This window comes from Pteropus medius, unplaced genomic scaffold (genome assembly GCF_902729225.1).
Source record: "Pteropus medius unplaced genomic scaffold, Ma_sr-lr_union100, whole genome shotgun sequence".
NCBI lineage: Eukaryota > Metazoa > Chordata > Mammalia > Chiroptera > Pteropodidae > Pteropus > Pteropus medius.
The window spans coordinates 1,155,811-1,181,394 of record NW_024342466.1 but is presented as its reverse complement, the minus strand read 5'-3'; the positions used below and the strand labels follow the sequence as shown (position 1 = coordinate 1,181,394).

Below are 25,584 nucleotides of genomic sequence, written 5' to 3'. Positions count from 1 at the left end.
GGGGGACACAGGCAGGCAGGGGGGCAGTGCCCAGGCCAGGAGGGCAGCTGAGCAAGCGATCTTAGGTATGGAAGAAGGAAAGCAGATGGGAGAAAGGAAGGGGTGGAGGGAGGGGAGGAGCTGGGAGGGGGAGGGGAAAGGTGGTACCCCCAGAACAGCCAAGGGACCAGATTCGGGAAGAGAAGGGCAGGTGTCCTCCGGCCGAGGGGCAGAAGGAAGGTGGGTGCCACGTTCTGGTGTGGGAGAGGGGCCAGAGGAGCGTGTGGGGTGCGAGGTGTGCCTCCATGGAGGAGTCTACACCCACCTAGCCTTACTGATCACTGAGCACATGGGAACTGGTCCCCATGGGGTGCCTGCCAGGAGGTCCCCTCCATTTCCGGCTTTGGATACATAAAATGCCTTCTACAAAAGCCCCTTGGATGGACAGTCAAAATCAGACTCACTGTGCATGCTTGGTGTCTGACCTTACTCCGTTTAAACGATTTCCATCCTCTGAAGAACGCCGTACGATTTTGGTAACTCAATCTTGCAACTAAGTAACTAGCTATCTCGAGGTGCTTTCTTTGAAAAGTTTCCCACATGTCTCAAGCTTGTTTCTAGGAAACTTAATTCTGCATCTCCACCTTGCCTCCAAGTTCTCTGGATATCATCGGCCACTGTGCCCAAGCCTGGTCAGTGCTGCATCGCAGTGGGTGGGTGCAGGCAGGGTCGAGGAAGTCACACTGAGGACAAGGAAGGAAGGAAGGAAGGGAAGGGAGCCGCGGGCCCCAGAGCAAGACACCTGGCTCTCTCCCCTTGAGGTCTCTGAGGATGCGAACCCCCAGAAACAGGTGCAGTCCTTGTGGACATGTGACCTTGCTGTGGTCACATCCACGAGTGACCTTACATATCCATGGGTGTGTAAGGCCCAGTGGGGCTATGCGGCAGAGGAGGGAGGGGAAAGAGGTCAATCAAAGCCAGCCGGACTCCCCGGACCCCCGCCGCATGCTGGCCCATCCCAAACGATTATCCTTGAGGTCGTAAGCAGATTCTGGAGATGTGTTAAACTTGCTTTTGCTTATTGCAACGGCAATGTGCCAACATTCCCACCTCTGAGAGTACATCACTGGCAAATATAGCCCTGAAAAAGCCCCCCTTTCTCTCCTTGATGGACGGTGTCCATCTGCACAGACACTGGCCCTTCCCACGAGACAGCCCTGTGGCCAGGAGCAGAGCCCAGCAGCACGTGCTGTGAAGGGAGAGAAGGTCCTGGTATCCAGTCCCCGGAGCCCAGGTCCCTCAGAGAGAGGCGGACAGCCCTGGGCCCTGCCTGGCCCAGGGAATAAAATCTGGAGGGAGGAGTGGGATCTTCTAGTAAACAACCCCCAGGGCTCTGGCACACTAACCTGAGTGCTCTGAGACCGGCAGCTCGCAGCCTAATCAGAGAAAAACCGGGAGTGACTTCCAAGAAGACTGTGGCATATTTAAAGCGTCAGCCAGGAACCCACGCCAAACCCTCAGGCCCAGACTCCACATGCCTGCACGGCCAGATTTAGAACTCTGAAAATAAAACCACTGATTTGGACTTCTTGAAACCAGTGCAAGACTGGACTGGAGGGGGGGACAGGAAAACTCAGGAGCGAAGAAAAAACACAATCGCTTCACCCAAAGATACTGCAAGAGCCACAGAAATGCAAGACTCTGCACCCAGCCCGAGCTGACGGGCGTACGCGGTGGGGAGGCAGGGTCTCTCCCCGAGATCTGGCCGCCTGGCCACACACAGTCCTGCGGACGGAAGTGACAAAGGAATGTCTGTGCCCGCTGAGGCCGTTCTGCTGCCCACCCTCCTGGTCAAGAATAAACCACGTTTTGCTTCTTGGTTATCATTTCTATTTTAAACTGTAACATCCTCTAGATGTTTCAAACGCACGCTACCAAACGCTCCAGTTTGGGCTTCGTCTCGGTAACAGAATGTAACCTCGAGAGGGAAGGAGGGAGGCCAGGGTGCCTGTGATGCCTTTAAATGGCCAGGAGCTACTTTCGCCTCCGAAAGGGTGGGATGGGGGTCACAGTCCCATTCCGGGGCCGTTTGTTGTAGAAATGTGTCCTCTGAACAGTGACAGTGAGGTCACTGCACTGGCCCCAGGCGTGAGTCAGGAAGGAAGGTCCCTCCCGGTCTAAGGACAAGAGAGCAGGCGCGTCCCCGGACCCACCGGTGACTGGGGAGAGGGGACATGTGTCAACACTGCATGGGAACCAGTGAGCAAGCAGCGGGAGCCAGTGGCTTCCAGTCGCCCATGCATTCACTGTAATGTTATTTTCATCAAACGTATGCAGCCATTAGACAAATTTGCCATCACATAAAATTAGTCCGGGGAAAGCAAACAGCAGAAGCATGTTTGGAAACAGTGCCGATGCCACTAAGTGTCCTTGAGTGCTCAATGCAACCCGGAGAGCGAAATACCCAGCCTGGCATCTCAGCTCCAAGACGCCCAGGCTGGGGTGCGAAACGTGAGCTCGCTGCCCGTCTGCTCAGACAGCACGGCCTCAGCCCTGCCGGCCCGGTCCCCACGGGTGTGACCAGATGCACGGCGCACGCGCACGCAGGAGACCATGCCGATGACATGGGCCTGCAAGTGCCCTGTGGGGGGAACCGTGAAGCAGGGGGAGCCGTGCAGACGTCCATCACTGTGGGAGGGACGGGGCGGGTGAGCAGAGGCTCCACCTGCGACCGGCCAGTTTGCGGTGGGCCTTGGAGCTCCTGGCTTATTTCTTAATCTGCCACTCTGTCTATAGATCTCTATTAGATACCTCTCTCTACGCAGCCAATTAATCCTACTGATCAGTGGGACGATAATCCACTGCACATGGCTGTCACTGGAACCAGTGAATGGACACAGGCTTGCACTGGCGCCCAGCCTGGCAAGCATCACCTAGGTGTGGCGGCTGCTGCTGCTCCTGTGACCGCCTTTCTGTGACGCGGCAACGAGACCGGCCTAAAAATAGGCACGATCATGTCCTTTCCTCAAATAGCAGCTTGCTGGCTGCAGGACCGGGCCGCGGGGCAGGCCCGAGCCGTCTCCCGGCTGGAGCTCACTCCGTCCACCACGAGTGGCTGCGGCTCACATCTGGGCTCCCTGGAGGACGCTGTCCCCTGAAATAAAGATCGGATCCCGGGCGGGAACCAGCGGATCCTTGCTCTGGTCACAAAGGCATGAGCCACTGTGCACGTGAGCATGACAAAGATCCTACATAAGGGAGGACCCGGACCCCTGTATCTCCCGGAAACTGGAAATGCTCCACCAACCCCATTCCAGCGGAGCCCGGCGCCTGGCCTGGCGGAACCCGACCTTTCTCACGGCAGCCTGCACCCGCAGGAGAGAGGCGGAAAGTTCCAGAAGTGTGCTGGATGCAGAGGGGCTGGCAATATGAACGGATGGGACCCCTGCTGACTCTGGGAGACTGAAGGACAAGCGCTCCACAAATACATCCCACAACTCCAACGGGCACACGGAGGCACCTGACAGACACCCAAAGAACAAACATCCCGACTGTCTACAGACCCGGAAGGTCAGACGGAAAGCTCAGCCCTGCTGGTCCGAGCGGAGCGGGAGAGGGGAAGAAATCCAGACACGGCGCCCAACCGCAGGGAGCCTCAGCTCGAGAAGGGGGTGCCTTTCCCGCAAACGCTGAATGATTTACATCGTCCTGACTTCGCCGGAGTCTGCAAATGTCCCTAATGAATCCCAGGCCACGCCCCGGGAATGACGAGAACATTCCTGTTTGTTTTGGAAACAGGCAAAATGGAAAGCTGATGGGTCATCTACACGAACCATCTTTGTTTCAAGCACCGGTCACCTGGTATAATGCAATTTTATCTGCGTGTGTAATAAAATTATCACTGATGGCCATCAGGTACATCTAAGTTTGGAAACTCACCCGAAATGCATTTTGTAGATGAAAAAAAAAAAAGGTTCTATGGAAAGTGACCTCACAGGGTGATCTGATCACAAACCCCTAACCGGGCAGGTCGCGCTGGGCGGGCAGGCCCAGACACAACTTCCTTAGTAGAAGGTCATCTTCGCCTTAAGCAGCCCTGTCCGCTGTTTCTGGGCATCTTGGTTCCCATGTCTTTGAGGAACCAGCCTCAAGACAGCAGACGCCCTCGTTGGCTGCCCTGCAAAGCACCCCAGCCTGGCCTGCCCCGCCTCCACGCCATCTCCCTCACAGACCCTCCTTAATCTCAGATGCGTCAAAGCAGCTGCAAAGCTGCCACTCTGGGGGGCATCTGAGATCTTGCTCCCCTGCGTATGTCATCAGTTTGGTTCAAAAAAACTCATAAAAATCCTCTACGGGGTTGGGTGACCTTTTCTGGACTGATGTGACATTAGATACGCACATCATATTATCACCCCAAATCCACATTTACTACAAATCAAAGCCATGTCTCAAGGCCGGCGGCCTGGGGACAAAATCCCTGGGCATAAAAGGTGTTGGTCCCCACGTGCCTCCCAGTAAGGCTGAACCCTGAACCCAAAACTATCGCCGGACAGAACCTGGGAACGCAATCTCCTTCTGAGGACCAATGTCTGTCTTAAGACCTTAAAGACGGAAATGCCACAGAAGTCTCCCGCCACCTAGAAAATTAACTGCCCCGGGAAAGCAAATTTTATTTGACGGCGAACGCCCAGACTCTTGGTTGAGGATTATGCTCACTTTTACGGCTGGGGTTCATCACTTCGCTGGACGCGGGGAAGCTGAAGCCAGTGGAGGCCATTACCAGCCCCACCTACCTGACCTTTCATGGTGAGGGGTCAGAGTCAGAAGGAGACGGTTATTCAAAATGCCTCCTCCTCAGCCACAGGGCAGGGGCTCGCGACCGGCTTGGAAAGGAAGATCTGAGACGGCCTGATTCTGCCAGCAGCTGGAAAGGCCTTCACGACGCCCGTGTTGTTATGTGCCTTTATGAAAACAGCAGCATCGCAGCGTAAACCATGCGACTGAATCAGACCCTCTGCTGGACGCGACCGGATGCAGTCACCTGTGGGAAACAATGCGTTTCACCGATACTCTAATTCTGAACCAGTTCCTCTATTAATAATCTACTCTTAAGGGTCAATGACCCGCCAGAGTCAGGCACGCTGCCCAGTAAGTGCCGGCCAACGCTAACAGCTGATGTAAAAATTAGGATAACGACGTCATACCTCGAGGCACTCCACACTCACCGTTGTGCCACACACTTGAGACTCTAATGTAAGGACAGGTGGGCAAAGCCCATGTGACCGTGGGTGCTGCCTACCTGGGGGAGGCACCTGGAAGGGTCGTGATGAGTGGAAAAGGACCGAAACTCATCAAAGAGGAGACCGAACTGACTGGCCGACAGGTCGGAACAGCCCAGCCGGCTGCATTCTGAGCTGCGGCCGTGGGCATGGCCATCTCACCTGACAGCCCTCCCCGGCTTGCTGGCAGCCCAGGTGCACAATGGGTAAGCGCGCCCAGGGTGACCCCCTAACTGGTGGGGTGTGATTCTGAGCAGAGCCTCTGGGGCCCCCAGCACTCTTCCTGAAGATGACACTCTGCCTAAGAACAGTCAGAACAAACGTTCCGACAAGGTGAGGTGTGAGCGATGGGCACACGTGCCAGGATGCTCCCGGAAGATGCACTGCGTGAGTCCAGTCCAGCCCAAAACATGCCACCTGCTGCCCTGCAAGACCAAGGGAGGCAGCCTTCCACGCTCGGTGCCCCTCTGCACGACTTCAAGAGGCCACCTGGGTCCCCTTCCACTGGCCCAGAGAGAGCCGCAGAACAGGCATGGGGGGAGGGGGAAAGGTCACACATCCTTTTACCAAGCCAGGTCCAAAGGGACAGGCCCAGAGGCACTCCCGAGGGTGGGGCCACCAGAGGGGGCTGCTGGGCCCTGACCCCTCGACACCGGCGTTCACGCTCGACCCCCAGTGGGCTCAGGCCCGGCGCCTCGGCCACAGACACCGCGCAGCCCCAAACCCTGCTCAGAGCTGCCCAGTGTCTTCAACATTTGAGCCCCTTTCCACTGACGAAGCAGATTTCCCCGACCTTACGTGAGTAAATAGTCAACTCCCACTCTTCAGTCTTAGGGGCCCGGTCCCTACGAGGAGGTCTGGCCATGAGGCCAGTGCCCCGCCCTCTGGCCTCTGGGGTGTAAACCTGCAGTGCCTGTCACAGGGTAACTTCTCGGCAGCAATAAGGAACAAGTCCTGTGACAGCCTTAAACGGGCAGGTCACAGTGCTTTTATCTCAGGCAGGAGCACAGTGGTCCCACCCACGGTTTCGCCTGCCCTGGTTTTGGCTACCAGCGGTCAACCGTGGCCCGAAAATATAAAACGGAGAGCTCCACGCGTAAACGATTCCTGCCTTTCAAACTGCCTGGCGGTCTGCATAGCCTGGGGGTCTCGTGCCAGCCTGGGACGTGCTGGAATCTCTTCCCTGCCTAAGTTATAAACCTAACGTTAAGGCGGGTGTGCACGTGCAGGAAAACACAGCATCCACAGGATTCGGTGCTACCTGCGGTCTCAGGCATCCGCTGAGGGTCTTGGAACCTGTCCCGGTGCATCGGGGGGACCACTGTACTTCACATACAAGGGCGTCAAACGCTGTCTTGAGACTGACACAGGCCCGATGCCACCACCTGTACCACTATTAGAAAATCTAAATATCTGACGATGACAGGAATGTCGCCCGTGACCTCTACTGCGCTCACTTCTCTGAACGAACGACACATACACCCTATCGATGCTTATCGCTCTGAAGGCTGCAAGTGACCCACCCCGCGGGGCGCCAGTCACCGTTCGCGACAGGTGGGGGTCTTCCTTCAGGCACGTGCTCTGGCCGCCAGCCCTCCAGGAGGAAGGGATGAGCAGGGTCACGCAGGGCAGTGTGGCCACGCTGGCAGGCTGCGGAGCGGAGCGGCAGCGTTCACCGTCACAGCCCGCCTTCTGGAGAATCGGCAACGGTGAAAGGAAGGAGGCAGATGCCACTCAGGGAGGTTCGGGGACTCCTCCGGCGCCGTGCCAGCCTGAGTGCTGCAGCCAAGACGAACCCCACTGCACGTGGCGACTTAAGCCCCCCACAAGAAACAGAAGCATGCTCTTTCCTGCCGCCATCGCTGTAATACTCAAAGCACTAAGAGAAAGCAAGAAAGGAGCAAAGGCTGAGAGAGAATCAGATTAAGGTCACTCTCGGACACCTTGATGCCAGGGGGACAAATGGCATCGGTATCGCGCAGGGCTCGATGGCCCAACACTAGCTTTGTGGGGGCAGAGGGGATGGTTTCAAGCTGGCAGATAGAACTCTTAATAAGTCTCGGATTAGTCAGCAAAATAAAGCAGGAGTCACAAGTGGAAGAGGGGCAGGAGGACCAGCCAAAGAAATTACAAAAACATCTCCCTTCCCTTGAGTTTGGGAGAAAGCCACATGCTGACAGAAGACCCGGCGCAAAAATCATCAAAGTTCTAGATCCTCAGAGAACTCTAGGACTTAAAAATGAGAACAGGCCCTTAAGACCCTCGATTCTGAGCCTCTGCATGACAAACACCACACCTCCCAAACTTCCCAGCTAGCCTTGCTTGACAGCCAGCCTCTAGCGACAAGAAACTCGCCACCAAGGAGGCAGGCTACTCCAAAGTGTGACGGCTCGGCCTGTGAGCAGGGACTTCCTAATCAAGCCCAAACCCCTTCGCCTGTGTACTGGTACTGACCACCGGGTCCTTCATATGTCTACGTGCTCTCAGGCTTCCCTTTCAAATTAAAAATCCCCAGCGTCTTCAATGATCTTGGCTTCCACATTCTTCCATCAGGAAAGCAGATTAGGCATCTCCTCTTCAGGCTGTTGGGATTCGACTTCGAGAACTAAAATAAGCAAGACAGTAAGATCCAAGGAGCCACCAATGAGCCATGTGGCCCCAAAGGACCAGCCTAGCTCGGGTCCACCATGCCACGAGTAACTATGCCAGGTTCTGAGGCAGCAGGACTTGAGTCACAGGAAAGCAAGTTATAAATACGCACCCCTAAATCCAAAATCCTGTTTCTTGTACTTTGGTATTTTACAGACCATGCGGTTTTTCTATCATTTTAAAGCCCTTGCTAATTGGAGCGGGAAGGGTGTACAAACTGGATAAACATCCACCGTCCCATACCCCCATCAACTGAAGAGGTGGCACCTGAGTAAGTCTGATCTGGCGTCCGAACTAGAGGTGGCATGGGCTGCATCAGAACAGCTCGTGGCACTGTTTGTGGAGGCAGTTCTCGAGTGCCTGACAGTCAGCAGGACAGCTTAAAGAAGCCCTTGCCATGACAGGCACAGAGGGCATGGGGCTGGGAGGACACGAGATTCCTTTTGACAACCGTCTCAAATAAATGGACATCCACTCAAAGGAATCTGTATCCCACTGGTACCCAAAGACAGTCAGTCTACTGAATGAAGGGGAGGCCCTGGGTGTTGATGGAAATCAGCTCACGACCACACGCAAAACCCTGGACCTGATGCTCACAGCGCCAACAGATTACCGCTGGGTACCACCCCCAGCAAGGGCTGGATGAGAACATAACCCTCGCTTCCCCCTCTCCTACCAACCAAAACGCGCCTCTTAAAACTATCTTCACGTATTAGATAAGGAGAAGCCAAGTGACCCTTTCTCACGCCTCCGGCCGGTACACCCTGGTACCGAAGGAGTGAAGAGTCCTCCCAACTTCCGACCCGCGGAAGCACATGTTCATAGGCTTTCTGAGTCGTTAGATCCATCAGGGATGTTAGAACTGAAAGCCAATGACAAAAACAAAAATAACAGGAGATTATACAAAAAAAGGGGCCAAGAACCACGTATGAATTAAAACTCACCAAATGAATAAGCATGCGCCCACATTTTATGAGCATCTACAATAACGTCTGAAGTAAATTAACTGGAGGAAAGAGAATGGACAAACGCCTGTATCAACCGAAATATGTGAGAAATAGGATTTCTAAGGCTGGTACCTATAAACAAGTCAATAATAGCAACGCCACGGTTCACTCTAACTTGGGCTCAACGGAGCCTAGACCTGAACGGTGGCGGCAGCAGGCGAAAACTAAGACAACAAACCTCCCTTCCTTCCGCTCATCTGCTCATCCTAATACCACTTCTGTTTATCACCTGGGGATGTAACTGCAGCTGTACATACTTCGTCTCAATCACTCTTAAATAAAACCATTTTTTTCATGACTTCACTCATGACATCATTTTAAATTGATAGAACTGTTTCAAATCATTCCAGAAAAAAAAAGAAAGAACAACAATAGCCTATTAAAAAGAGAAATCTCATGCCAAAAAAAATTTTTTTTTAAAAGCTCATTATGGAAACCATAACACCCTTTTTAACGCTGATGTTGGCATTAATCACAGATCTGGGGAACAGGAATGATTTCTGAGGGGCTAACTACAGAAATCCCGACCAACTTGCCGGTAGAGAATCTCCCCTGTGCCTCCCAGTAAACTTCTACTGACCCTGCAAGACCCAAATAGTTTTATCCCTCTGGGAGGCCTTCATTAACTCCTCCCACTCAAGGACATTCGCTGCCTTGTTTCTGTCCCCCAGTCCCTGCATTAATTCTTCCCACAAACATTTATCGAAAGCCTACAAGCCAAGCACAATGCTCTTAACTGCGCAGAACAGACAGAAATAACATAGGCTTCGTGCCCTGGAGGAACCTACAGTTAGAACCGGCAGACACGGAGAAGCCGTTTCACACTGAGATCAGTTAGTGCTCTAACGGCGGTACGCTTGCAGAGAACAGTCGTACCTTCCCCTCAGTACACCACGAAGCCATGATTCACTGGACCTTCTCCATCTCCCCCAGGAAGCTACTGACCTCTGAAGAGAGGAACTGCTCCCTGTTCCTGCTGAATACACCAGAGAAACTCAATAAATGTCCGCTAATGCGATAGAAAAACAAGACAACTAAAAGGGGGGAAAAGTAGCAATGCTGTAGAGCGGGCTCACACTTCCAACCAAAAGGTATTTGTTCACTGTATAACCAGCCGGGTTGCTGCAAGGGGCTTTTGTTTAAACTGAGGGATCCCTTCAGCAGATGCATTTTTGGACATTCCTTTGGCGGCAGGATATTCCAAGCCCAGGCTGACATGAAGAAAGATGCAAACAGGTGATTAAGCCGAAACATGGGCTCCAACTTTGGAAAATAAACACAGCAAAACAGAGGCCAAGCCTCACGTGCCTGGCCATGGCTGACCAGGCCAGTGCTGACCTTGGGGCAGCTCTGCCAGCACCCAGAGTGGCCACTCTGTCTCCAGGAGAGCAATGCAACCTTAAGAAAAAAACCCTGGGTGTCCTAAATTGCGATCTGGAGTCATTTATAAAAAGTAAGTGAATTCCTAAACACTGAGTATGTAATTAGTTCAAAATGTTTCAGATGAGAAGCTGAGTTACACTGTTTCTTTAAAATTCAGGCTGTCCTTGTCACTAACAAGTTTAAAAATAAAGATGTATCAAGTTATTTCAGTGATTTTATTTAATTGCTTCTTCCTCTCTCCACTGCTTTTTTTTTTTTGAAACTATATAAAACAGTCTATCATGCTATAGAAATTGAACGATAACAATCAAGGGAATCAGAAATTAAAGAACAAAGCCACTCGTAAAAATGTGCTGTCAAAAAGCAGTTGTAAATTACTAATCTAAAAAGCTAATAACCTCAGTCAGGACTATCAATGAATCACTTTATTGCTGTAATCAATCCTCCCGGACAGCTATAGGACACCCTACAGACACACGTGCGGCTCTGGGCTGGCGTTGCCTGTGGCTGGGTCCAAAAGGACTGTTAGCAGGCTGGCTGGGATGAAGAGAGAGTGTGCCAGAAAGTGACACCCTACAATGTAATTAATCATTTATCGGATCTTTCTTTGTCAACAGACTGCCTTAATACATGCCTATCAGGTGACAGGAAACTGCCCTTGATTTGACATAGGGGCCTCTCTGACTTGTTCTGAAGCTCCACAATAGGAATGAACCTTATAGGGAGGGAGCTACTATGGGTCTCTGGGAAGAGACTGCCACACATCAGGGGGAAGGAAGAGCCTAAACAGATGGCGACCAACAAGGATTACGAAGTACAAGGGAAGCATCCTACAGAGGCAGGCACTTCGAGCCTTCCACTAGGAGGCCTTAAGAATCCAGGAAAACCACAGGTACTGATGTGGGAGCCCGTGTTTTAAAATAAGGCTCTAACCATCTCGCTTCCCTAACAGCATGGGAACCTTGTCTAAGACCAGGCAAATGACTCTAAGAAGCCAAGCAAAACATTTAAACCATTTAGTGTAACAATTACTTAAACAATCCTTTAAAGTTCTCTTATAGTCGTTTTAAAAATGTACCAGCTGAAAGAGCCTAACAAAAGGGAAGCCCTCGCCGATGACAAGTCTCCAATTTCCCGAGGACTCAAGAGAATGTCAAATTTTAATGCCCCGTGGCCAAGACTTAAAGCTAGAGCTGCTCTTTGTAATAGTCATCCCGTTACACTGGCCCGCAGAGCTTATCTGTAATTCTGAAACCCATAAAGGTCCGAAAATGGAAGCTTTATTCACAAATGTCTAGCAGACTCTTGGTGCCAAAACACTGAATGTTATCACATAGAGTGTGAATATCTCAGACTTTGCTACAAATTCTTAGTGTCTGAGGACAGGGTGCCGCTGGACCTCACAGGCAATGTTCTGTAACATGCGCCACGTTACCTTGCTAAAATCCACATTTCCTAAGCCCTGCACACCCACCTGTCTCCACGCTTTGGGCAAGGCCTTAGGGACCATCGCCCCACCGACATTTACACGGAAACGAGCCTGTGCTTCCCCGCCCTACTTCCCACATCTGAATTCTACCTTAGAGAATTTTACCCTCAATTCAAAACCTCGTTTAAACAGTACCTAAATTCTAAAAGACCTATGTCATAGAAAGCAAATATATAAAAAGCAGAAAAGTATACAATAAAATGAGAAGACCCGACAGCTGTGGGGGCTGCGCCTTTTACCTGTAAGGACACTGGCTTTATAAACACCTGAAGGAAGAACTGTGACATTTCAGGCATTTTGGCCAAAGGCAGGTGAAAAAGGTAGCCTTTTTTGTGATTACCCAGAACTTCAGAACCAAGGCCCTACAGTTCTGACTATGAGCGCTATACCCTAATGCACTGTAACGAGCGCGTCAACACTCAGTTTTCCTACACGACCCACGACACTGGTGTCATGCCTCAGACCAAAATAATGCCGGCCTGAGAAAGACTGGGCACAGGGGACAAACCAACCAAGCACTATCACAATTATTACTATTATCATCTGATACGGCCCTCAAGAGAAAAATCCCAATGCACTTCGCACCTTCACCATTCCAAATACGGTATCACTCCATCTGACTAAGAGGAAATACACAACCACGGAATGCTTTTAGCTTGGACGATAGGTACCGCCTTCAACCGGATCACAGCAGCCATCCTCCCTCCGCCTCTGTGATGCGCACTTGTCCGGAACCCGGGGGGGCTAATTGCTATTCTCTACAAAGCTCACGAGAGCGAAGATGCAAGCCTGCTCTTAGAGGGGGGACGGGGACCTGCCTATCAGAATTCCCACTGAACTCAAATGATGGAAGGAGCAACTTCATGCGAAAAGAGGTTTTCACAAAGGAATTCACATCATTTAATATTTTCAGAGCATGCAGGAGGGCAAGGGGTAATGGCTGGAGTCAAACGCGACGCTTTCTAAGGCAGGAATTCCAAGGTGGGTTAAAACACAAGACGTGTACTGCAAGTTAAACTAGTGCCAGCCTGGCAAGAAGTAACCTTATACGGCATCGTTAAGAAAAAAAAAAATAAGATTTAACATAACCGCACATTCGACTGCTCGGTTTCAGATAGTCTCTCACAGCCGTAAGATCCTTAGAAGCGTATCAGAACGTGGCGCCGTCTGTCTTCAGTTTACCTTAAAAATACTAAAGCGAGGGCAGCGATTACTCTGCATCAGCTGGCTTTAACATGATGCAGCCGGGCAGTCAGGTAGCAGGTGAAGTCCGGGAGGGCGGATGCTCTCTCAGGGTGGAGAGTTAGCAGCTGAAAGTCTCTAATCAGACGCCCACACCGCAGAGCTCCGGCCACAGCGTCACTGCCAGCAGCAGCACGGCTGTGGTAATCAGCATAAGGGACATTACTAATGACTTCAGGGGTGAGATGCATGGGGACCAGATCTGTAGGTGCCTCCCCACCCTTCCCCAGTCAGTAGGGTGTAACAATCTGGCCCCACAGCCCAGCCTCTTCCTATAGAGTGATGCCCAGGCATGTAAAGAAATGGGGTCTGTGTTTTACAGGTTCTGGAGGATTCTGACTCTCAAACACTACCAGAGGCTACCTGATTCTTGCAAAGAATATATTACATCTGCCTTGGTCCCTGCACGGTCCCTGACAGAAAGCTTAAGAGAACAGAGAACTGAGATGTCAGTACAGGCAGTGAGCTGTGACATCCCGGCCTGTAGGCTAGGATGCTCCGCCAGGAAACAGAAGCACCTCCCTGGCTTGCTCCCCTCATAGGTACCGCTTGGCAGGAAGGCCTGGGGAGAGGCCTCGTACCTGACCACTGGGAGGAACTGTCCTTACACGTGAAAGCAGGCGAATCAGCTGAGGCCACACCACAGCACCCACAGTACATCATGGAAGCGCCTAGGCTTGGGGGTGGAGGAGGAAATGCACCGAGGCGAGAGCTGCTTCTCCGGCCAGGCCGCGCCACCTGTGCGGCAGCTTCAGGGCCCAAGGCCGGCTCCCTGGGGGGCCACGGGTAGCTCTCACAGCCGGCAAGGGCGCAGCGCAGCAGCGAGCTCACGGGCCTGCTGCTGGAGAAGGCTGCGCCAGCACCGGCGGGAAAAAGGCACCACTCGGCAAGGCGGTCGCCCCCCAGACAGGCTCTTAGTGGCTGAGGTCACGCACCCTGAAAGACGCCACCACACACAGCCAGGAGCCGGGCCGCGGAGAAAGCGCCGACCGCCACAGTTGCACCCGGGGAAGGCGCTGCACCCGAGTTCACATCCGGCGTGGCCACGCGCCGGCCGGCGACTTGGGAGGGCAGGTCCCTCAGCTGCTCCCAAGTCCCAGCGCGCTCTGCTCGGCGGGCCCGCGGCGCGGCCGGGCCGGTCCCCACCGCTGCCCTCCCGCCCCGGCTGCGCTGCCCACCTCTGCGCGGAGACCCGTCGGTGCTCTCGGCGCTGGACGAGTGCGCGTCGGTCGGGGCGCGCCGCAAGCTGAAGTAGCCGCGCGGCCGCGAGGGGCCGCTCCTCGGGGAGGGCCCGCCGCCCAGCGCGCCGTCCCTGCGCGCGAAGATGCCGCTGAAGAAGCGCAGCAGCCGGTGCTCCGAGGCCGCGCCGGGGCCGGCGGCCGCCGCCCGCGCGCGCTCCAGCCGCTGCAGGTCGCTGTTGTCCAGGGTGCGGTTCTTGCTCTTGCTGCGCTCCCAGCGCTCCAGGTCCGAGAGCGCGTCCTTCTTGCTCAGCACCTCGCCCACGTCCAGGGTGTTGCGCTTCTCCGAGGCAGGCTGCGCGGCGGCGGCCGCGGGCTCCGGGACGGCCTCGCTGCCCGGCGCCCAGGCCAGGTTCCCGGAGCTGCTGTGACGTCTCCCGCGGCCCAGGGCCCGGCCCCGCGGCGCCTCGAGCCCGCTCCCGTGTCTGAAGCTGAGGCTCCGCCGTAGTGGCGCAGCCCGGGCGCGCTCCACGTCGGGGCTGCCGGGCGCGGGCGAGCGGCGCTCCTGCTCCCCGGCCGGGGGGCTGCCGGCCAGGTTGGTGGGCCGCGGGCCGCGTGCGCACGGCCGGAGCCGCCCGAGTTCCAGGTGCCCGGTGCTGCGCGTGCGGGAGGTGCGGACATCCCAGGCGCGCGGCCCGCAGCCCTCTGGGTCCTCGGCGCCCGCCGCCTCCTCAGCCTCCTCCTCCACCAGCCGCCCGGGCGCGTCCGGGGAGCGCGCTGGCCGGAACCTCCGAGCCGGGCGCGGGTCGGGGCCGCCGGGGCCGGAGGCGGCCAGCTGCTCCTTCCTGACCATGGTCACGGAAATGCGGTAGACGGTCTTCCTGGGGGGCGTCCCGCGCGGCATCGCGTCCGCGGGCGGAGACGCGGGCTCGCCGCTGCCGTCCAGCAGGTACATGTCGCCCGGGGCCGCGGCCGCCGCGCCGCCCGCCGTGGCCCCGGCGCAGCCAGCGCGCCACCGGCCGGGACGCGCGGTCGGGAGGTCGCCGGGCGAGGCGCGGAGAGGGCCCACGCCCCCCGTGCGCGGCGAGGGCCGGGCTCGAGCTACCGGGAGGGCGCCCCTAGCGCCCGCCGGCCCGTACGCCGCGCGGCCCGAGTGCGGGGTCCGGGCCAGGGGCGCCCAGCCATGGGCCGGCGGGGCGGGAGGGCGGAGCGGCGGAAGGGCCGGCGGGCGGTCAGGCGCGGGGCCGGTCTCGCCGGCAGGTGCGGCCGCCACGCGCAGGGCCCGGGGCGGGCGGCGGCGCCCGCGGCTTCATTGTCTACGGCACGGGGCCCGCTCGCATCTTCGGGCCTTTTCTGCACAGTTCGGCGGCTCCGGAGCCTGCACCACTCCCAGGGCCCGGGATGCGCGGACAGCTGCGCCGGCCGCGACCAAGGGACGGGCTGGCGGTGGTTTAAAATGGAAATGCGCGCCGGGGCGGGGCGGGCAAGCGGGGCCGACGTGCAGCGACCGCGGGCCGCGCGCCCAGCCCAGCCGAGTCCGGGAGCGCGGCGGCGGCGGCGGCGGCGGCGGCGGGAGCGCGGCCGCGGGCAGGCCTAAGCGCCGGGCTGGATCGCCGCCGCGCGGACCGGGGCCTCCGAGGGCGGCCTGGCGCCCCGCCTGAACCCCCACCGGACACCAGAGCTCCGAACTTGGCTGCATAAACAAGGAAAATAAAGGACCTCGCCCACCCGCTGCGGGGTTAGGATGCATCTCTCCTGACCCTGGTGTTTGAAGAGGACCACGACTCAAGTGCCTGGATTATTAAAGGTGTCTCAGGTCCTTGTTACCCGCCAACTTCGCATGGGAACACGCGCACTCCCAGGAAGGAGAGGACAGAGGATGAGGATGGCAGCTCCGAGGTGGGGGTGGCCGTTCACAGCACTGCCCCCCAAGAGGACGTGCAGTTTAACCCCTAAGATCACCGCAAAGTACGGGGAAAGCCTCAGGATAGGCAGGCACTTGCTACTCCGACAGCAGGCAGGAGAACACGGTAAGGGCAGGGAGATGAAGGCTGGCCCGCCAGGCCATGCTTGTCCACTTCGAGCCATGTCCGTTTTTATGCCTGTAAAATGGAGCTGAAGAAAAAAGCACCTCAACTCTGAGCACTCCTGAGGACGAGATTAGCTGAGAGGCCGTGTGCCCGCACTCTGTGTGAGTGCTGGCCGGCCCCTGGCTCTGTGGGACCAGGCGGGGCGGGGCTCCTGACATCGCCTGCCCCCCCCCCCCAGTGTCACAGGTAGTAGGCCATGGTCAGTTCTCCACGGGTGTCCTAAACAGAGGTGTTTTAGTTTGCTTAACTTTCAGGAGGAAAATGTCATAAGTACAGTGTCCACTAAGGAAGCTGATGCAGACCTAGGCACCGCACCGGTGACCCTGCTAGGCTGTTTCTAGGACGGTGCTCTGGGCTGGGTGGTGGCCGGGGACCCCACGACTGTTCCCAAGGGCTGCTTTCCCCTTCCCTCATCTTTAACAGGTGATCGCGGGCACCTGTTGTGTTCCCTGCACTGAAAGAGTACGACAACGAGTCCTGAGGTCCCTTAGGGAGGAAGTCGTGGCCTAAAAAGTCTGGATTTTACCTCAGACTGAAATTGAATATTCAGGGTTGATGAGATAAATCAGAAAAGCTGCTGGCTGATTCAATTTATTTCTTAAAAGATGCTGTAGAGCACAGAGGATTTTTAGGGTAGGAAAAATACTCTGTATGATGCCATAATGATGAACGCGTGTCGCCATACATTTGTCCAAAGCCACAGAATGTGCGACACCAAGAGTGAACCCTCATGTGGACTATGGACTTGGGGTGACAACCACGAGCCACTGTGGGTTCATCGGTGACAATCACGAGCTACTGTGGGTTCACACCAATCAGGTCAGGGGGATGCCGACAGCGGGGTGTGCTGAGCATGTGTGGGGCGGGGTCATGTGGGAGACTCCTGTACCTTCTGCTTGGTATGGCTGTGAACCTAAAAATACCCTTAAAAATAGAGTCTTTTAAAAAACACTTTAAAACACATTAGATCACCTTAACTGGCTCTATGTGGACAACGAATGCCACCAATAGGGTCTTAGGCTCTGTCCACTTGCTGCTAGCACGCAAGGGTTCAGGAGCAGTGCCCCTAACAGGTCCTCACTACAAAGTGGGGACCCCAGGGCAGATGGCCTTGCCTTTTGAGTTTCAACAAAACACCCTCTTTGATAAGACCCAAGAACCACAAACTTCTAGGAGAGCCAGGCAGTAACCGTCTTGCCAGAATGAGGTTTCTAGAGTTAAGGGGATGGGGAGGCCCAGAGAGGGTGGGTGCTTTCCCCAAGGCCATTATTTTATTCATCAAATATGTATCTGATGGGTACCTACTGTAATGCTAATAAGCAGTGAGAAGGCAGGGTATCTGTCAAAAATTCACAAACTCATGAAAAATGATGCAGTTGCGGCCATGTGACTTAACATAAAAACACAGTGAAGGGGACATTGCGTGGGTCACAATGCTGTGCCCAGCACTCTAAAAGATGAGCACCACCAAGATCTGGCAATGGTCTAAAATTTTACAGCTGCCACTGTACAGACTTAAAAGCCAACTCGGCTTGTAGGAAGAGAAACTGACTCTCGGCAAGGGGAGAGGTGGGAGAGGCCGGGGGTGGGCTGGGGGGTCGGTTAGGGGATTGGCTGGGGCAATGGCGGGACCAGAACCCAGGGGTCTGAACTTAGCCGGGGTCCATTCCCACTATTTGAGACCATGGCAACTTTCAAATGAGATGAATTTTAATATGAAATTAGCTGGCCCATGAGATAGATAAATACATCTTGTTAGCTGAGGCCTTCATAGGGCCCAAGGTAAAAAAATAAAATGGCATTCCTTCAGAGCTCAATATGGAACTGTTTCCTCCATATAGTGCCTGGGTGTCTAAAATCCAGCCCAGGTTTTACACTTAGCCACAGGAGGATGCAGCCTGCAGAGTAGAAGATTCCATTCCATCCACCTTAGATGACACTGGATCTTCCGAGACACTGAATGAGGGGACCTCCCCCAGCCAGGGCCCCGAGTCTTCATGAGCTTTCAGTGCCTCTCGCCCGAAGTACTGATCTTCTGCATCGATCCTAAGGGTTTCGCATTGGCCCTGACCGTCCAGGATGCAAACCCCGGGAGCCTCGCCTCTCCCCTGCCCTCTCCCCTCCGCCCTGCACACATGGGCTCTTCCAATGCACAGAATCAGAGGCTCAGACAGAACCTGTCACTCTGAGATCTAAATCTAAATCCCCTTTACAAACCCAGGCCTGCCTTTAAATAATCGTACTGTAGTAAGTTCAGGTGGCACGATGCTTTATTTTCTGCTGCCTTTTAAACCAGCCCCTCTGGACCACCCTTCTTGAATTTTTCCAGAACATATAGAGTATATCACCATTTTGGCTTTAAAAAAAAGCCTGTAGTTGATCTCATTGCCACATCCAAACCAAGCAGCAAGCAGGCCAAGCTCAGCGTTGCAGGGACTCTGAGAGGGAAGGCCTGGGCGGGGGTCCAGGAGAGGGGACGGCCCTGCCTGCGCCCCCATTTGTTACCCTGGCCGCTGGCTTCGCTCTCCCAGTTCCGAGTTTACGAGATCCTCTGACGACCCTGCCCCGACCTCCCCATCCCGTGCCATTTCTAGCTGCCTATAAAATATCCTCCATGACGATATTATTTCTCAAGCGTTACTAGGGCCGGTAAGTCTTATTTAAAGGAAACCAGGAAACCGCTGGTCGTCAGCAGGGCCATCTGCCACACAAGCTGATAACAGAACCTGCCAGTCAGTAATCACGCTCACAGTCTCGGCAGAGCCACGTCTGTGGGCAACAGAAAGCGGCCAACCGCTGACCGCCCTGGGCCCTGGGCCCCCGCAGTCCTCCCCAGGGGCCAACAGGGAACCCGCCCTCCAGGTCACGGGCACTGACAGGCTACTTCCTGGCAGCAGGCTGACTGACAGACACGTGTAAGAAGCCAAAAGACAGACATTAACGTTGTTGCACTAACAACTTCATGTTTTTACCTTTTGGCACGAGACTCGTGTCAGATCATGACGAGAGGAATGGCTTCTGACCTCACACCCACCAGGAAGCTCGGCTTCTGCAGCCGGATGGCTCAGCAGCTGACCCCGCCTGGGCTGCACTCATTAGGGGCCCTTTTTCCTTATTTTGTAAGCTGAGGTTAAAAGTGGAACAGGCAAAGAGATAACGAGACTTGACTCTCGCTTTGGAGTCACAGGAGGATGAGCACGCGTCTCTGGGCGAGGGCTTTCTGGTCCAGCAGGAGGACAGACCCCGGGGGGCCCTCTGAGCACCCACACCCCGCCGGCTTTGGCTCAAAGGCAGCAACGACGTGGTCACTGCTGATGGAACCACAGGGCTGTGTGCCGCGCCCGGGCACAGACATCGTGGGGCAGCACCGGGCTCCACGTGCTTCGGTTCTAACAGGAGGCCCTGCTGGACCCTCCGTGCGCATGTGCTACACGTGGGGTGATGATAGCAGGTCAGTGGTTGTTTACCAAAACCCAGCTGGGTCTGCCCTGAATGAGAACCATTTCTTCAGTCCGCTTGTCATCCACAGGCATCCACAGGCCGGAGAAGCAGGCAGTCCAGTACAAGGCCGGGGGAGCTAGGTGCCTCTGTGGGGGTGGGGCAGACGAGTGGTGGCGGGCCCACCCCCAGCCGTACACTGGGTCCCGCTCAGTGTCCCACCAACAAAGTTATCACTGGGCCATCTTCCCAGGCATCCCTAGAGGACAGGCAAGCACTGTGAGATGCTGACAAGGGGCGAGCGCACCTGTGCAGGCACCTGCCCGCCACCCGCAGATGACAGGTGGCAAGCACACCTGTGCAGGCACCTGCCCTCCACCCGCCGATCTCTTCCAAGGCCCGCATCAGGAACGTCGCCCTGACAGAAGTCCGCCAAAATTTCGGCACAAGGCCCACCTACTTGTCCAGCAGGTAAACAGTGGCCTGACGCTGGGAAGAGGCTGACCAGGCCCTGAGCACTCAGCTCAGGGACAGGGAGCTGGGGCTGAAGGCTGCAGTGGTCAGAGAATGACAAATGTCACACATAACCAACGCCCGGGAAAAAGTGTTCTTAAAAAAGAGGCAGGTAAGAGGAAGGCAGGAAATTATTATTTCTCGCCAAAATACTCAAAAAAAAAAAAAAAAAAGCCTTCAAAAAGGGAGGTGGTATTTGGCCTCCTTCCAGAGAGGGGTGTCTCAGCCTCAGCCATGGACATTCCATGCTGGATCACTCTTTTTGGGGGCTGTCCTATGCATCACTGGGGGGGCAGCATCCTTCCCCCCCACCAGTCATGACAACCAAAAACAGGGTACAGATACTGCTAGATATCTCCTGGGGGGCAAAGTGCCATCGGCGGGAAAAGCACTGCTCCAAAGGGACAGGCCAGACACACGAGGAAAAAGGGGTGAGCGATTCCTGTCTTAACGACTTTCCATTTTAGTATTTATTAACCCAACCATTCCTTGAATTCCTGCCTCTGAGTATCTTAATAAAAAATTCCAGAAAGTCACCCCATAAAGAGAGATGCAATTATTTCCAATAATCCTTCCCAAAATAGGAAGAACAGCAATAGTTATAAACGAGGCCACTGTCGGTCCTCGTTCTGTGATAGACACGTCGGCAACGACAATTAGTTTACGTAAGTATCATGGAGATGATTAAAATGCTGGAAAGAAAAAAACCTAAGTTTTGCCAACATTAATTATTTAAACTCTAAAGCAGCACATTATTTTTAAGCATGAAATATCCTGAGCAAGGTGCGTGAGGCTCTGCGGAACAGACGGAGCACAGGGGAGCAGGTGTGACCTCGGCTAAGCTCGCAGGCTGGCTGTCCATCAGTGCCACCAGGAGCGCCAGCAGGGACTTGTGAATAGGACTGGACAGGCCGGTGGACGCAGGCCTGGAGCTGCCTCATCACAGTCTCCCCTCCCGTGTTATTCCCGCACGAGGTCAGGGTGACGTCGCCCCACCCTGTGCACATGGGACCAGCTGACTAACACAGCAAGCTAGGTCTGGGAGAGACCTTCGCCCAACTCACTGTTCAGATGAAGACTGACTCCAAGGGATGCTGCCTGCCTGAGGGCACAGTGGGGTGCTGGGGGGAGGTTCCAGCCCAGGGTTCCTTCTCCCCAGTGAGCCAACAGGAAGCGTCTAAACCCAAACTGAAACTTCGTATCCGCTCAAGCCAGCCAATGAGGAGACGTCTTAATTTCCAAGCTATGCCGGTGAGTGTCAGATGTGAACAGATCCTCACTCCGAAACAAATGAAAAGGCCAGCGGCTCTTGGTGGTCTTTCTTGGCGAGTGTCAAGCAAAGACGACCGAAGATCAAATGAAGAGCGAAATCCACTAAGCGTCGCTTTACAGAAACACGTACACACACGACGGACGGTGCGAAACGGCGTCCCGCCCCCCGTCCTTCCGTCCCGCCTCCGGCTGTCCGCCAAGGTCCAGCTGAGGGATCAGAGGGCTTGGGGGCAGCACACGCTGCACCTGTCCCCCGGACAGCTGCAACGCAGCTCTGGAATTCGTGTGGGGGAAAAACCAAGGAATTCCTACCAACTGCTGAGTCTTCCCGCTCTTCGAGAGCACGTGGGGCCGGGCTGGGCCGACCCGGGGATGTCTTCCTCCGCAGGGGTCACCGGGAGGGACCCCTCTAATAGCCGCCTCTGCACGACTGTCTTCCCAGGGACAGAGCAGCAGCCTCCCAGGGCACCATGTCACACAGCCACCGAAAGCCGTGTGACAACATCTGGTGTTTACCTAGCTTGTCTTCAGAGCCACTGACCCCACAGGTTTGTCAAATCCGGGATTCCTATGGAAGTAAGAATCGAGGCCACAAATAACGCCCTAGGAATTTTGATCGGTGCTATTACAGAAATCACCATCGAGAAAAGCCTGTTTGATCAGTTATCACTTTCTGCATCCTGTTTGGGATCTGGCTACAGAGATACCTGAAGATCTCTTATCTGAAGGCTGGAGATATTTTTTCTTTAAATACTGAAAGCACCATGAGAAAAATTCCTGTTTAAAGCCCAAATCCCCACCACCAGCACTCATCAGCAGAGGGAGACACGTGACAACCTCCTGCTTTGTGAGCCACTGTGTCCCCAGCTCAGTGCTCCCCGGACTGGGAAGACAAACACAGCACGGGCGGTGGCTGGTGGCAGCGGCCACCCCGCTTCCCTTGGTAGTGACAATCTGCACCAGAGCTCTGGGGAGAGCGGAGAAGTGGGTCACGGGGATCAGCTCTGACACAATAAAATGGAACAAAACATCTGTGTCTTGCCTGCTGGCCACACACCGGCCGTCAGCAACCAGCGTGCCAGGAGCGGGGTGAGGCGTCCCAGCAGCAGCGAGACCCTGGGTCCCCGGGGGGGCAGCGGCTCTGGCAGCCACTGTGCTTCTTCCCCTGGTCACGATGTGGTGTTGTTTGCCTCTTTTAAAAAATCACCACCAAAAGAATCGTCCACGAAGAAGTGGAGGGATGACAACTAAATTCGCCATGGCCGAAGAATTGCCAGGCCTCGAAGTCTTTCCTCCCTGCAATGTCCCCTCCGTCCCCAGGAGGGCTGCTGAGGCAGACGCTATGCCTGGTTTACACGCCAACATGAAACCCCCTGAACCTGATAAAGGCTAGCGACGCCCCGCCCGGCCAGCTCTGGGCACTGCCGTCGGCAGTCTTGAAGTGCCATGAGCCGCAGAGGCAGTACGAGCTGGCCTGGCAGTGAGTGCACGCACCGCCAGGACTCATGTGCCATCCCCTGGTCCCCCGTTCCCGGTCATGCCTCCCTCACAGCCCCTCCCCCCAGAGGAGGCGACCAGGGCACATCGGCGTCCATGTGGAGCCAGGTCATCGCCTCTTCCACTCCAGTGGTCTTCCCCTGCCCCTCCTCCCATGGCCATGCCCTTGACTTACCCAAGACCTTGGCCCGCCCTGCGATCTTGGCCTCCAACCATCCATTCTCAACCTCCCATGCTGGTGTGGACGAAAAAGGGGTTTGACGGACAGTCACCTGACAGGGTGATCTGGTCGTGAGTTCCCACCTGGACAGGTCAGGGTAGGCAGTCCCGCCCCAGACACACAACTTCTTCAGCAAAAGGTCTGTCTGCATAAGCAGCCCTGCCTGTGTCTGTGCGTCGAGGTTCACAGGCGCTCGAAACGCCTCTCTGCAGACCCCTCAGGAGCCAAACCACCCTCACGGAGCCCAGTCTCGTTGACCATCCCGCAGTCCAGCCCCCGCCTGGCCTCACGCTTGCTTCTTCCCTGTGGTCCCTCCGCATTCCAAGTTCGTGAGAAAAACTGCAAAACTGTCACTCTCCGGAGCATTTGAGATCTTGTTTCCCAGGACTGCCGTCAGTTTGGCTCAGATAAACTCTTACGGAAATACTTTACAGGTTTGGATGTTTCCCACGTGGACGCAGCCACCCTCCTTTCTGGAACTTCCGCTGCAGCCTTCAGGAAGCTCACTTTAACACAGGCTCTCCTGCCCGAGCCTTCGCGTGCTTCCCTGCCCAGCGAAGGCCAATGGCCGCCTCGCTGTCCACTGCAGCCACGACCCTGCCTGCCCCTGTGCCTCTAAGACCTACCTGGGCCCGCCCTAAACTCCAGCCCACCGGACCGGTGCCACTCACAGTGTCCGCGGGCCAGCAGCATCAGCATCCGCTGGGAACCTGGCCCCCAGCCTGCAGCTCTCTGAGGCTCTGTGAGTGCTCGAGGGTGGGAGCGCCCAGCCTAAGCTCCCCGAGCCCCACTGCGCACGCTCCCACACACAACGGGTGGGGTGCCGGCGACCCACAGGCCTTCGTGGCAGCCCTGGGCCCCCACAGTCCCATTCCAGGTGTCCATGCTTGCTGCCTTCCCTGAATACATCACAGCACCATGTCACCTTAGAAAGGGTGGCTTCACTAGGGCCTCCCAACAGCCTCCATCTCTCCCGCTCGGAGCTGGCAAATGACTCTGTGCCATCAGTCACAGTCGCCTAATTCGCCTGGGCTACCATATGAAAAAATACTAAACTATTCCGATTAATTGAAAAAAGAAAAAAAGTGTCACTGCTGCCCTCAGCTGGGCAATTGACTGCAGGATTAGCTAGATCCTCCTGTCATAGGGACCTAGCCTGTATGCCTCAAAACCCCAGCCTCATCAGGACCTGCCTAACAAATGCTGCCCGATGGTTACCTCCATCGATCCACGTGGCCGGTTCAAAAATTACCCTGGGAGGAGCAAAGGTGCTCGGGTCACATTACAACAATGGTGGAGGTCAGCTGACTTGCTGACCCTGCCCGAGCCATCCCTGTTTACACCGCCACACCACACAGCGCCCCCACTCCCCACCCCCACCCCCACCCCACCCCCTGTCGTGAGTCTGTCTCTGAGGGCTCCAGCGGTTAGGGAGGTCACCCAGAAGAGAGTGACTCATTTCTTCCCCGGCCACGAAAATCCTCCGCTGCGGGCCGATCCCGGCTGGCCGCCCCCTTAGAAAGCGTGCCCCTCCCTCGGCAGAAAGCATGGCTGCGGGGCTGGGGGTCCCAGGGTGTGACGGCCTGGGGACAGCTGCCCCGCTGCAGCTGCTGCTTTTCAGGGACGAGGGTGGGGAGCCCAGGGCCTCAAGAAAGCCCTCCAGGGAGGGGTCCCAGGTGGGGCTGCTCCCTCCCTGCCCGGCCCTCTGGCCTGGGCCTGGGCCATCCATGCCTGCTGCACGAGAGGGGGCAGGTGCTGAGCGGCCCGAGGCTCTGGCCGTCCGAGGTCGGGGTGGTCGGCAGGCTGGGGTGACGCAGGGCGCCGGGCCTCCACTGAGACATGAGGAAATGCAGGCCACCACCCCAGGTGCTCAGAACACCCGCCAGGAAACGAACACCTGGGACAACTGAGAAGGTGACAAAGGGACCCGCCCCAGACCTTAGCACCTGGCGCTTCACAAGTGCTCAAAGGAACTGCTGTCACCTTCCAGTGGTGCATTCGGCGCATCCGGACCCCGTGCAGGCCTCACGGTCTGAGACGTCGCCACAAGGAGGGCTGCTGTGCACCAGTGTGCGAGCCCACCCACTGCACCCAGCCCCAAAGGGGTTCCGGAGGACGGCTGTCGCTGGGGACTTCTGGGTGTGGAAAAGGTGACACAGGTGTCGGAATGCACTGAACTTTTCCTCCAAAGACTGCTCTAGGCACTCAAGAGTCCGAGCCCAAGGAACTCGAGCCCTGGGGAGGGCCCGCCAGGGCAGGAGGCTGCGGAGCCCGCCCGCCCCCGGACCGTCCCGCACTCCCAGGCTTCAGTCATCACACGCCAAGGCAGAGGCTGAGCTCGGCCCCCA

General features: G+C 55.8%; 2 protein-coding genes across 3 annotated transcripts in view; both read right to left on the bottom strand.

The window, feature by feature from the left end:
• Positions 1–4,817: 4,817 nt before the first annotated feature.
• LOC120601683 (uncharacterized) lies at positions 4,818–15,750 on the bottom strand. The gene is made up of 2 exons (XM_039861535.1): positions 14,207–15,750; positions 4,818–5,020 (listed from the first exon to the last, which is right to left on the bottom strand). Exons 1-2 carry the CDS (start codon positions 15,159–15,161, stop codon positions 4,818–4,820), a joined length of 1,158 nt encoding a protein of 385 aa, XP_039717469.1. The 5' UTR covers positions 15,162–15,750.
• A 3,819-nt stretch (positions 15,751–19,569) lies between these two features.
• Positions 19,570–25,584, bottom strand: part of LOC120600665 (arf-GAP with GTPase, ANK repeat and PH domain-containing protein 1-like) — a 137,153-nt gene continuing 131,138 nt past the window's right edge. The window contains exon 2 of one of the 2 annotated variants that reach the window (XM_039860153.1): positions 19,570–19,883. In XM_039860153.1, coding sequence (XP_039716087.1) covers positions 19,816–19,883 — 68 coding nt within the window. In that variant the 3' untranslated portion in view covers positions 19,570–19,815. The other variant, XR_005652272.1, reaches the window with a different exon arrangement.

Excerpts from the sequence above, each read along its gene's own strand:
- LOC120601683 (XM_039861535.1), bottom strand. The coding sequence starts at position 15,161 with ATGTACCTGCTGGACGGCAGCGGCGAGCCCGCGTCTCCGCCCGCGGAC. Across the intron at positions 5,021-14,206 it reads CGACGGGTCTCCGCGCAGAG|GTGACTGCATCCGGTCGCGT; the intron begins GTGGGCAGCGCA and ends TGTTTCCCACAG.